Below are 13,970 nucleotides of genomic sequence, written 5' to 3' on the forward strand. Positions count from 1 at the left end.
GAGTGCGGCTACAAAAAGAAAAAATATAGCAAGGCTAATGGAATGTTGGCCTTTACCTCAAGAAAACTGAACTACAAAGGGGGCAGCTATGTTAACAGCTATATCAAGCTCTGCTTAGACACCGTCTGGAATGACTGTGTTCGGTTCTGGATGCCATGTCTCAAAAAGGATACATCTGGCCTTGGACAGAATGCAGTCTAGATTCAACAGAATGACAACAAGTTAAAAATTTTGAGATTTCGCAGCCTAGATATGATTTCCTTTGTGGTTATGAGATGGAGGGGTAATTTAATTAAGGCATTTAGACATTTTCTAACCAACCTGTTCAGAGACGCCCCTGCACACTTCTGGAGCAGCTAGAATTGAACCCGCACACCATGACTCAGAGGTAAGGACACTACCACTGTACCACAAGAGTTTGGATTTGATTTATACTTGTGGGAGAAGTCTATAATAACACAAAAATTACAGCTAGGCAGTTCAAGGGTCATGGCATGAAACAATCTTTCACACAAAGGGGAACTCTGTATTTGAAAATGGTATTGAAATTGAAATAAAACAAAAAGTGCTGGAGAAGTTTGGCAGGCTTGGCAACATCTACGGAGGGAGAAACAGAGTTACGATTTTAAATCCAATATGACTCTTCTCTGGAAGCTGGGGTAGACGTACAGTTGAACATTTCAAAACTAAGACTCATATATTTTCATATAGTAAGTCTCTAAAGAGATTTGGAACCAATGTAGATGGAGCTGATACAGATCAACAGCAATTGAATGGAATAGGGGACAGGCTCAAGGGGGCTGAATGGCCATCTCCTGTGTATAGGCTCCTGTGATATCCATGACTGTTTGTGTGAAAAATTGCTTCCTCGTTTCATTCCTGAAGCCTAATGTTAAAGGAAGAGAATTCAGCCGACTGAGATGGAACAACTTCACTGACCTGGCACAAAGACGTAGAAGCTAATTATCTCAGTTTTATTACAGGAGCAGACATACTCTCTGTTGTGATAAATTGTTGCGCTGTGTATGTGCAGAAAATGGCCATCAGGATAGACATCGGCGACTTTCTCATAACTCCAATCAATGTGGCCGTTCCCAAAACATTTCAGAGTGATATTGGAAGAAGGTTGCAGAATGATCTCTTTCGATTCCAACTGACTTTGAGAACCTTCACCAAGTGTGGATGTCAGTAGGTATACTAGAATAAATACAGACATTACAAACAAACAGTTATTATATCATTGTGGATCTCTGCCTCTGATTAAAAGGAGAAACTCAGTGTCACTGACATAATACCAAACATCAATACTTGAGGATATAACTTGTTTACAATTTAGTCATTCATGGGATTTGGCATCAATCAATTGTTGGCAATCCTTAATTGCTCCTTGATCTGAGTGGCTTGCTCAGCCATTTCAGAGGGCAGTTAACAGTCAGCCGCATTTGCTGTGGGTCTTGCATGTAGGTCAGACCAGGTTAGGATGGCAGATTTCCTTCCCTGAAGGCCGTTAGTGAACCAGATTAATTTTTATGACAATCAATGATAGCTTTATGGCATCATGACAGGTGACTAACTTTATATTCCAGATTTACTTATTTAAATGCAAAATCCAACAGTGGCCACCATGGTTAGATTTGAAGCTGTGTCCCTGCAGCTTTGGGATGGGTCTCTGTATTGACAGGCCCATTGACATTAGAACTGCGCCACCACTAACTGGCACTTAACTCTGGCACATATACCTCGACCTGAGTCTGTCATTGACCATCTACTCCCACATTCCAACCCACGGACATGGTTGCCAGACAGAAAAAGAGCAATATTGCTTCTTAGTCTGAGCACTTCATCCCCAAAAGATACGTACCGGCAATAAAAAGACTCCATTGAGAGGGGGATGTCCTCAAATATGACCATGGGAACCAGATGCTGAAAACCATAAGAGAATATTCTTAGTTTCATTCTGTCAACCATGAAAATTCAATTTTACAGTTACCATGAGGAACAGCAGCAATTTGCTAGGACATTATTAGGGTAGAACTTGGGGGAATATTTACCTAGTAAAGCAACAACATCTTGCAATTATATGCCATCTTTATTGTAACATTATTACATTAAACTCTACTGCCCACATGTTAAACCACAGAAAGCCCCAACTCCCTTTCATCACTGTGTTTACTGCCTTACATTGGGTCCTGATCTTGTCTTTAAAATTCTCATCCTAATAATCAATGAAGGTAGAGCAGTGGATGTGGTGTATAGGGATTTTAGCCAAGCATTTGATAAGGTTCCACATGGTAGGCTCATTCAGAAAGTAAGGAGGCATGGGATTCAGGGAAATTTGGTTGTCTGGATACAAAACTGGCATTCCAATAGAAGACAGAGTGTGGTACTAGATGGAAAGTATTCAGCCTGGAGCTCGGGGACCAGTGGTGTGTCGCAGGGACCTATTCTGGGACCCCTGCTCTTTGTGATCTTTATAAATGACTTGGATGAGGAAGTGGAAGGGTGGGTTAGTAAGTTTGCTGATGACACAAAGGTTGGTGGAGTTGTGGACAGCGTGGAGGGCTGTTGCAGGTTGCAACGGGATATTGACCGGATGCAGAGCTGGGCAAAGAAGTGGCAGATGGAATTCAACCAGAAAAGTGTGAAGTGATTCATTTTTGAAGGTCGAATTTGAATGCAGAATACAGGGTTAATGGCAGGATTCTCGGCAGTGTGGAGGAACAGGGGGATCTTGGGGTCCACGTCCATAGATCCCTCAAAATTGCTACCCAAGTTGATAGGGTTGTAAAGAAGGCATATGGTGTGTTGGCTTTCATTGGCAGGGGAATTGAGTTTAAGAGCCATGAGGTCATGCTGCAGCTCTATAAAACTCTGGTTAGACTACATTTGGAATAGTGTGTTCAATTCTGGTCACCTTATTATAGGAAAGATGTGGAAGCTTTAGAGAGGGTGCAGAGGAAATTTATCTGGATGCTGCCTGGACTGGACGGCAGGTCTTATAAGGAAAGGTTGAGGGAGCTAGGGCTTTTTTTATTGGAGCACAGAAAGATGAGAGGTGACTTGATAGAGGTGTACAAGATGATGAGAGGCATAGATAGAGTGGTTAGTCAGAGACTTTTTCCCAGGGTGGAAATGACTATTACAAGGGGACATAATTTTAAGGTTATTGGAGGAAGGTATAGGGGAGATGTCAGAGGTAAGTTCCTCACACAGAGAGTGGTGGGTGTGTGGAATGCGCTGCCAGCAGTGGTAGTGGAGTCAGATAATTTAGAGACTTTTAAGCGACTCTTGGATAGACACATGGAGGACAGTAAAATTTAGGATATACAGGGTAGATTGATCTTAGTGGGATAATAGGTCGGCACAACATCGTGGGCTGAAGGCCCTGTACTGTGCTGTATTGTTCTGTTTTCTATGTTTATCTTCAAATCCATTCATTACCTCACCCCTCACTATCTCTATGATCTCCTCCAACCTCATAATCTTCTGACAGGAATCTACACTTCACTAATTCTGGCCTCATGCAGCCCCAGTTATAATTGCTTCACCATTGGTAGCTGAGCCTTGAGTTATCCAGGCCCAGTCTGTGGGATTCCCTCTCTATACCTCTCCAGCTCACAATCCTCCTTTAATCACTCGTTAAAATCTACCTCTTTGACCAAGCATTTTGTCATCTGATGTAATAGTGCCTTCTGGGTTTGGGCTCAAGATAGGTTAGTTCAAGGAGAAGGCAAAGTGAAGAACTATCCTTAGACTTGAGCTTCTTTATAACACAAAGGCCAACGTACCATTTGCTTGGATCAATAGTTTAGAGACAGGATTTAATGAATATGCAAATGAGCATCTGAGGGGTGTTGTGTTGTAACTGTGACCTTGGTAACCATGTGAGAGAGACTCTGCTAGAAGGTTGGAACTAAAACAGCTTGAGACAGAGATGCCTGTTGCTAAGTCATATCAATATTGATCATAAGTTCACATCGAGGTCTGATCTGAACTTCTCTGAGGAACAGGTGAACTCATAGCATAACAGTGAGCCACAATGATACTCAGGACAAGTCACTCTACTTTTTAATGGGTAGGTTAGGACCCGAGTTCTAGCTGAGAGGGGAGCACTTGTGTCTCTGGGTCAGAGGGTTGTGGGTTTAAAACCTTCTCTAGAGGCATTGCCTTTCAAAGGTGATGCCAAACCCTCTGATGTTTGCTCTCTCAGCTGGAGGAAGATGATTCTCTAGCAATTACTTCAATGAAGAGCAGTAGACTTCATTCCAGAACCAAAATTTAACCAACATCATGAAGAGGACATGACATGGCTATTAGCATAACTACTGAGATGTGAGAGCTTGATGTTTGCAAATTTGCTGCTACTTTTCAACAACTTGTCTTTGTATGTCACTTTTTAACATAAGGTGACCTTCCAGGGCACTTAACAGGAAGATTATCAAATAAAATGTGTCGCTGAATCACATTAGTGCATATAAACATAAAGCTGGGTCAAAGAGGTTGCTTTTAAGAAATGCTTTCAAGGACTAAATGGAGACAGAGCTTTAGGGAGGGAATGCCAGAAACTAAGACTTCAGGATCTCAAAGTACAGCCTCCAATTGTGGATGGAAACTGTGGATACTCAAGAAGCCAGAATTGGAGGACCATAGTTATCTGGGGCAGGGGATCTTGTGGTGCAGAGGATAATGGCACCACCTCTGGACCAGATTCTGTGGGCTCGCAGTACTGCACCAGGACTTGTTGGCCATGTACGGTGCATTTGCGACATGCCCAAACAGCCCGTACAATGATCATCAGCTTGTAAATCCTTCCAATAGGCATGGAGACAGGTGGTAAGCATGGGCAACTTTTCTGCTCAGTCCACGCAGAAGGCAATGGCAAACCACTTTGCCCATAAGTATGGGCCAAACCAATGAGCATTGTGGCCCCAACCTTAACAATCTGGTTAGGCGAAGGGATGACTAGACAATCACCCAGGAGAGTTGCGGGGCTGGAGGAGGATGGAGGGATGTGAAAACAAGGTTAAAACGTTTAACATCGAGGTGTTGCTGGATGAGTGAGCTCAGGGGCGAGGAGTGAAGAGACCTGAGATGACCTAGACCGCAGGCAGCAGAAGTTCAGATCAATTGAAGCCCATGAAAGTTAAGGAAGATTGGAGCATGGAATAGTTAAGTATGTAGGCAACAAGGTTTGGAAGAAGATTTGTGGATCAGCTAAAATGCACTTGGATGAGCATTTAAAATGTCATAACATTCAAGGCTACAGGTCAAGTGCTGGAAAGTGGGACTAGTATAGATTTGGCAGTACAGACTTGATGGGATGAAAAGTACTATATGATTCTAAGCCTCTAAATTGAGAGTTGGTGGGTAAGGTTTTGAAGGTTGAAGCAGGAAGTCTTGATGATAGACTGAACAAATGGTTAGAAGTGCATCTCAGGATCAAAAAAGTCACCAAATTCACAAACATTTTTGTAGTTTCTTACAACAGTGACTGTGCCTCTTTAAAAATTGCCTTAATTAGCTGGAAAGCCATTTTGGAAGTCCTGAGGATTGGAAAGTTACTATATAAATGTAAGACTAATCTATGAATCTAATCCATGGCTTTCCTTGCTTTGAGTGTTCAGTACAGCAGGGGGAGGTCCGAGACACAGGACTGATCCTCCCTGTAGATTCAGACTTGGCTTTGTATCAGCTTCAGTGGGAAATTCACAGATTCCCAAAATTCCTTGGCCTCTCTGTAAAAACACACAGTGTGACTCAAGAACACATTGATTGCCAGAAGTGCCTCACAATCCCACATCCTCTGTTAGTGTATTTCTTTCCCCTTTGACTGATCTCCCTCACCACGGCCGCTACTTTGCATTCTCCTCCGCTGGTCTTTATTTTCATTAGAGAGGCAGAAACCTCTCAAAATCACGTAAGCTTGCGGTTGCCATGACAATCACAGTAAAATTCAACCTTAGCCAAAGCTTTGAACCCTCTTCAAACTCTTTCGTACTTTGCTACACTTCCAACTGCTCATAGCAGGGGTCAGGGGAACTGCACTTAATTACTTCCTGCCTTCGATATATATAACCTAATGATTGTTCCCTGAAGTCCAGCAGCAACAACCCAGATTCCTTATACGTTTTCCCTTTCCCTTCGATCTCCAGAACCCCTCATAAAAATAAGAATACTCCAGTTAAGTGCCAAATTGGTTTGCTTTCATTCTGTATTAGAAGGGGGTGTGAGTTGCTTCTCTTACAAAAATAATTTGTTCCCAGGATGAGGGCTTCACTGGCAAGAGAGCGTTTATTGCATATCCCTCATAATTGCTCTTGAGAAGGACAGTGACACCATTGAATGTATAACTAGGCTGCTTCAGCAGGCAACTAAGAGATCATCACCTCGGTATAGGATTGGAGTTACATATTGGCTCAAACTGTGTGAGGATGGCAGGTCACCTTCCTGAAAAGAATCAGTGAAATTGTGTTTTCTTAAGACAATAATTGGACAGTTGCCCAGTCATTTTTACTGATGCCAATTCCTTTTTAATTTTCAGAATTCAGGTTCTGAAATGCCCCCATGGTCATATTTGAACTCCCATAATGTCTAGACTTCATCCACTCTGCTAAGCAAAGCCTCTTTTGGGGAGAAATTTAACACCAGCCTTCCATTTTGTGCATGAAAATTAGATGTCACGATTTTGAAATCAAGAGGGTTGGTAGGTCTCAGTTCATCCAAAAAACCGTTTGATGTAGAAGTGTACCATTCAGTCCATCAAGTCTGCTCTGCCATTCAATAAGATCATGATTGATCTGATTATCCTCAACTCCATTTTCCTGCTTTGTCCCCATAACCCTTGATCCCCTCACTGATTAAAAATCTGTCTCAGCCTTGAATATACTTAATGACCCAGCCTTGACAGTCCTCTGTAATAAACAATTCCACAGTTTCACTACCCACTGAGAGAAGCAGTCCTTTCCAGCCTCTGTCTTAAATGGGTGATCCCTTATTCTGAGACTGCACCCTCTGATCTTTTTTCATTCACTAGTGGAATGTGGGCATCACTGGCTGGCCTGAAATTTTTTAATTGTCCGTCCCTAGTTGCCCTTGAGAAGGTAGTGGTGAGCTGCCCTTTTGAACTGCTGCAGTCCATGTGCTGTAAGTTGACTCACAATTCTCCAACGGAGAGAGTTCAACAATTTTGACCCAGCGACACTGAAGCAACAGTGATATATTTCCAAATCAGGATAGTGAGTGGCTTGGAGGGGAACTTGCAGGTGCTGATGTTTCCATGTACCTGCTGCCATTGTCCTTCTAGGTGGAAGTGGTTGTGGGCTTGGAAGGCACTATATAAGGACCTTTGGTGAATTTCTGTAGTACACCTTGTAGGAAGTACACACTGCTGCTACTGAGCATCAGTGGTGGAGGGAGTTGATGTATGTGGATGTGGTTCCAACCAAGTGGGTTGCTTTTTTCTGGATGGTGTGAAGCTTCTTGTGTGTTGTTGGAGGCAAGTGGGGAGTATTCCATCACATGCCTGACTTGTGCCTTGTAGCTGGTAGACAGGCTTTGAAGAGTCAGGAGGTTAAGTTACTTGTCACAGTATTCCTAGCCTCTGACCTGCACTTGTAACCATTGTATTTATATGCTAAGTCAACTTGAGTTTCTGGTCAATGGTAACCCCCAGGACAATGGGGATAGTGGGGGATTCAGCGATGGTAACACCACTGAATGTCAAGTTGGTTTGTCTCTTACTGCAGATGGCCATTGCCTGGCATTTGTGTGATGCAAACATTACCTGCCCCATTTGTCAGCCCAAACCTGGATACTGTCAGATCCTGTTGCATTTAGACATGGACTGCTTCAGTATCTGAGGAATCACATGTGGTACTGAAAATTGTGCAACGATCAGCAGACAGCCTCACTTCTGACCTTATGGAGGGAGGGTCATTGATGAAGCAGCTGAAGGTGATTGGACCTAAGACACTACCCTGAAGAACTCCTGCAGAGATGTTCTGGAGCTGAGATGTCTGACCCCCAACAATAATAACCATCTTCCTATGTGCCATGTATGACTATAACCAGCACAGAGTTTGCCCTCTGAGACACGCTGATTCCAGTTTTGCTAGGGTTCCTTGATACCACACTGCAAAATTTCTTTTATTCATTCACGGATGAGGTGTTGCTGGCTAGGCCAGCATTTATTGCCCATCTCTAATTGCCCAGAGGGCAGTTAAAAGTTAACCACAATGCAGTGGAGTCTGGAGTCACATGTCGACCAGACCAGGTAAGGATGGCAGTTTCCCTCCCTTTCCTTTCATAAAAGTACATTCGTGAACCAGATGGGTTTTTCCTGACAATTGGCAATAGATTTATGGTCACCATTAGACTCTTAATTCCACATTATTTTATTTTATTGAATTCAAATCCCACCATTTGCAGTGATGGGTTTTGAACATGGGCTGTTGCTGAGCAGATCCCACTTGATAGCACTGTTGACAACACCTTTCACCACTTTACTGATGATCGAGAGTAGACCAATGGGACAGTAATTAGCTGGGTTGAATTTGTCCAGTTTTTTGTGTACAGAACATACCTGGGCAATTTTCCACATTGTCAGGTAGATGCCAGTGTTGTAACTGTACAGGAAGAGCTTGGCTAGGGGAGTGGCAAGTTCTGGAGCATAAGTCTTCAGTACTATTCCTGGAATGTTGTCAGGACCCGTAGCCTTTGCAGTATCCAGTGCCTCTAACCATTTCTTAAAATCATGTGGCGTGAATCAATTGGCTGAAGACTGGTATCTGTAATGCTGGGGACCACTGGAGGAGGCCAGAATGAATTATTCACTTGGTACTTCTGGTTAAAAATTGCTGCAAAAGCTTCAGTTTCATCTTTTGCACTGATGTGGTGGGCTCCCCCATCACTGAAGATGGGGATATTTATGGGGCCTCCTCCTCCAGTGAGTTGTTTAATTGTCCACTACCATTCACAACTGCATATGGTAGGACTACAGATCTTAGATCTGATCTGTTGGTTGTGAGATCATTTAGATCTGTCTATCACTTGCTGTTTTGCTTGTGAAGAGGCTCAAGGGTTATGGGGAGAAAGTGGGAGTATGGGGTTGAGAAACTTATCAGCCATGATTGAACGGCAGAGCAGACTCGATGGGCTGATTGGCCTAATTTCTGCTCCTATGTCTCATGGTCTTTCGCTGTTTGTAACAGAAACAGTCCTATTTGGTAGCTTCACCAAGTTGGCGCCTCAATTTTTAGGTATACCTGGTGCTGCTCCTGGCGTGCCCTCCCTGACTCTCCATTCAACCAGGGTTGATCCCCTGGCTTGATGGTAATGGTTGAATGGGAGATATGCCGGGCAATGAGGCTACAGATTATGTTGGAGTGCAAGATTCTGCTGCTGTTGATGGCCCACAGCACCTCATAATGCTCAGTCTTGAATTGCTAGATCTGTTTGAAGTCTGTTCCATTTAGCATGGTGATAATGCTGTATAATACAATGGAGGTTATTATAGAGTCATAGAGTCATAGAGATGTACATCGCGGAAACAGACCCTTTGGTCCAACTCGTCTCTGCCGACCAGATATCCTAGATAAATCTGGTCCCATTTGCCAGCATTTGGCCCATATCTCTCTGAACGCTTCCTACTCATGTACCCATCCAGATGCTTTTTAAAGGTTGTGACTGGACCAGCCTCCACAACTTCCTCTGGCAGCTCGTTCCATACATGCACCAGCCTCTGCGTGAAAAAGTTACCCCTTAGATCCCTTTTAAATCTTTCCCCTCTCACCTCAGGACTATGCCCTCTTGTTTTGGACTGCCCCACCCCAAGGAAAAGACTTTGTCTATTTACCCTATCCACGCCCCTCATGATTTTATAAGCCTCTATGAGGTCATCCCTCACCCTCCAATGCTTCAGGGAAAATAGCCTCAGCCTATTCAGCCTGTCCCTAAAACTCAAATCCTCCAACCCTGGCAACATCCTTGTACATTTTTTTTTAACCCTTTCAAGTTTCACAACATCTTTCCTAAATCAGGGAGGCCAGAATTGCACATAGTATTCCAAAAGTGGCCTAACCAAAGTCCTGTACAGCTGCAACATGACCTCCCAATTTCTATACTCAATGCACTGACCAATAAAGACAAGCATAGCAAACACCTTCTTCACTATTCCGTCTACCTGCAACTCCACTTTCAAGAAACTATGAACCTGTACTCTAAGGTCTCTTCATTCAGTAACACTCCCCAGGACGTTACCATTAAGTGTAGAAGTCCTGCCCTGATTTGCCTCTCCAAAACGCAGCCCCTTACATTTATCTAAATTAAAATCTATCTCCCATTCCTCGGCCCATTGGCCAAGCTGATCAAGATCCCATTGTAGTCTGAGGTAACCTTCATCGCTGTCCACTACACCTCCAAACCTACTAACCATACCTCCTATATTCACACCCAAAGGGACTTTGTCTCCACAAGGACTGTGCGGTAGTCACTCTTATCGACACACACACTCACACACAAACGCACACGCATCTATGGGGTGAATTTGTACTTGCAGATACATTCTATTTTGTTCAAAAAGCACACAATTTATAGACAGTCAATGTGGTGTTTTGTAAATTCCTACTTTAGAAATAAAACCAGTCTGACTCCATACCAAAATACAAACAGATTATAAATAAGGTCTCACAACAAACATGCATTGTCTGACCTCAAATGTCACCTCTTCTTTACACTGATAAAACTATTAGTTCTCATGGAACAACGGCTTGAAAGGAATTTGGGGATTTACATATACATATTAATCAATTAAAACTTTCTAATTGATTAAAGATTTAACAGTATCTTAAGTTTGTTTAGTACATCCTCATCAATGGTGTGAACCCTTGATCTCTTACTTATAAATTCTGTGTATGATACTACCTCTCTCATTAACACTTGAAGAAGGAGTAAGACTTAGAAAGCTTGTGTTTTCAAATCAATCTGTTGGACTATAACCTGGTGTCATGTGATTTCCAACCTGGTCCACCCCAGTCCAGCACTGGCACCTTCACATCATTTAACTGATACTGTCATGGACAGATGCATCTGCAGTCGGCAGATTGGTGAGGATGAGGTCAAGTATGTTTTTCCCTCTTGTTGGTTCCCTCACCACCTGCTGCAGACCCAATCTAGCAGCTATGTCCTTTAGGAGCCAACCAACTCGATAAGTAGTGTTGCTGCTGAGATGCTGTTGATGGTGGACGTTGAAATCTCCTGCCCAGAGTACATCTTGCACCCTTGAACACTCCTACAAGAGGAAACAAACTCTGCACATCCACCTTGTCAAGTCCTCTAAGAATCTTGTAGGTTGCAATAAAGTTGCCTCTTATTCCTCTATATTCCAATGAGTACAGACCCAATCTACTCAACCTCTCCTCATAAGACACTTTTTCCAAAGAAGCCTGAGTCTGACCTGATGCCGTATTTACAAGAGTCTGTAAGAGCTCACATGCCTGAGACTGAAGTGAAGCGGTAATCAGGAAGTTTTACATAATAACACATTTCCTCATTTTTCCACCACGGGAATCATTAGCCTAAGTATGTTTCAATTGTCTGGGCATTGAATCACTGGAATTCCATCTCTCTTCCTTTCAGGCCATCTATTAAAGGCTACTACCTTGAACCAAGCCCTTCATCACCTTTCTGAAAATCTGCTTGCTTAGTTTCAAATTTTTGTCTGATTTGGGATATTTCACTGTGCTGAAGGGCCTACACAAATGCAGGTTGGCATTTTTGTTGTTGTTGAGCATCACTGCCCAGTTTGGAATTCAATCCCCTTACTTTTGTATTGAACCTGCCCTGGAATATAGCCACTGGCCTGTGTGAAATGCAATTTGCTCCCCAGCACTGCATTATAAACAGATGTCACATTCACATACAACATAGACTGATATGGCATAGAAAGAGGTAGCAAACACAGGAACAAAAACAAAGTTGCTGGAAAAGCTCAGCAGGTCTGGCAGCATCTGTGAAGGAGAAAACAGAGTTAATGCTCCTGAGGAAGGGTCAACGGACCTGAAAAGTTAACTCTGTTTTCTCCTTCACAGGTGCTGCCAGACCTGCCGAGCTTTTCCAGCAACTTTGTTTTCGTTCCTGATTTACAGCATCTGCAGCTCTTTCTGCTTTTATTTAGAAAGAGGTAGCCATTGTTAGTGTGCTGCCTCTTTGAACAAACTGATCCCACTCTCCTGCTCTTTCAACATTATCCTGAAAATTATTTCCTTCAATTTATGTATCCAATTCCCTTTTAAAAATTACTACTGAACCTATTTCCACTGTCCTTCCAGGCAGGGGGTATCCCAGATCATAACAGCTTGCTGAGTAAATAAATACTTTCTCATGTCTCCTCTTTTGACAATCGCCTTACATCTATCCTTTGGTTACAGCCCCTCCTGCTGCTGAATAAAGTTACTCTTTATTTAATGTATCAAAACACTTCACAATTTTGAATACCTTCGTTAACTCTCCCCTTGGCTCTTCTCTGCCTTAGGGAGAACAAACCCAGCTTCGCCAATCTCTCCATGGACTTCAGTAAACACCAAGCAATGCGTCACTGGACAAAATTATCATGGAGACTCACAATCTCAGGATACAGATATCATTTGCATTTAGGAGACATTTAAATCTGAACAATGGTGAAGTATTTGGTTAGAAATCATTGGAATGCAATGAAATGATTAAAGATACAATCAACTTTCACAACGCCCGATTAGTCTAAGGGTGAGAGAGCTGGTGCTGGTTGGGGAAAAAGGTCAGGATTGAATTATGAAGCTGTGAAGATCGTTGAATATGGTGAAGCTTGGCTTGATTACCTTTGGAAATTTGTGATTAAAAGATTAAATAGGTGGTTAGAGACTGTATTGGGATACAAAGGTAAAGTCACCATAGTCCAACTGGATTATAACGTTGCTCTCGCATTAGAGAGCAATGACTTGCTAGCGATCTAACCTGAGGGTCACCATACCTCAAGTGAGGGAGAGGTTGAGAAGGAGAGTCCTCCACAGTAACCTCTGTTGCCGAGGGAATTGAACACATGCTGTTGGCATCACTCCGCATTATAAGCCAGCTATTCAGCCAACTAAGGTAACCAATGCAGGTAGTGGATAAATATTGGCCCAAGACATTGGGCAGCATTTCCTGTTCTTCCATGAATTATGCCACAGAATCTTACAGCCACCCGAGAGGCCAGTCTCATGCGAACAATAGCAAAGGAGATAGAGTCACACTCTATTGGTACTGCACTGAAGCAGCAGTCTTAAATTTGTGCTCAGTTCCCTGAAGTGTGACTTGAAGGTACAATTCTTCTTAAGTCAGTTCTTCATGCAATCACAGAATGTGATGAAATCATAAGGAAAATATCAAATAAATGCAGGAAACACTACACATGTTTAATCTTGGAGCATGGGAGAAAGAGGAGGCCATTCAGTCTCTTCAACCTACTTTGCTAATCCATCAAATTTCTGCTGATCTAAACTCCTATCCAAACTGAGTTAAGATGTTTGAAAAATGCTCGTGTACAGCACAGCAAGGATCAGTAACCAACCAGTTGGACAGAGTGGCCTGTTTCTGTTCTGTAAAGATAAAGTTGCTGCTCTCTCATTAGAGAGAGAGGGAAGGACAACTGCTGGTGGTTTAGCCTGAGGATCACCACTCCTTAGGTGAAGAACAAGATTGAGAAGGTAGTACCTTTTTGGCAAACTCATCCAGTGTAGGAATTGAATCCACACTGTTGGCATCACTTGCTAGTTGTCCAGTCAACTGAGCTAACTGACCTCCCAGTTCTGTAGTACTTTTAAAACGGGTTTCATTATTGATCTGACTTGAAAGTCCCAAATTTGATCCCAGCATCCATAAATCATTTGGGGATGGATTTCTGGATTTCTACTCCTCTATGTGTCACAAACTATTTCTTAGTACAACTGTTTAAGAAG

The 13,970-nt window shown here is 42.8% G+C and overlaps 1 protein-coding gene across 1 annotated transcript in view; it reads right to left on the reverse strand.

Annotated features, from left to right (window-relative positions):
- LOC109924570 (platelet-derived growth factor receptor beta-like) overlaps window positions 1-13,970 on the reverse strand; it is a 92,384-nt gene that overhangs the window by 54,813 nt on the left and 23,601 nt on the right. The window contains exons 2-3 of the mRNA XM_048603487.1: window positions 1,862-1,923; window positions 940-1,197 (exon numbers count right to left, since the gene is read on the reverse strand). Of these exons, the coding sequence (XP_048459444.1) occupies window positions 940-1,197; window positions 1,862-1,923 (320 nt within the window). The remainder of the gene's footprint in view (window positions 1-939; window positions 1,198-1,861; window positions 1,924-13,970) is intronic.

Source organism: Rhincodon typus, chromosome 12, assembly GCF_021869965.1.
Source record: "Rhincodon typus isolate 14 chromosome 12, sRhiTyp1.1, whole genome shotgun sequence".
NCBI classification, from domain to species: Eukaryota; Metazoa; Chordata; class Chondrichthyes; order Orectolobiformes; family Rhincodontidae; genus Rhincodon; species Rhincodon typus.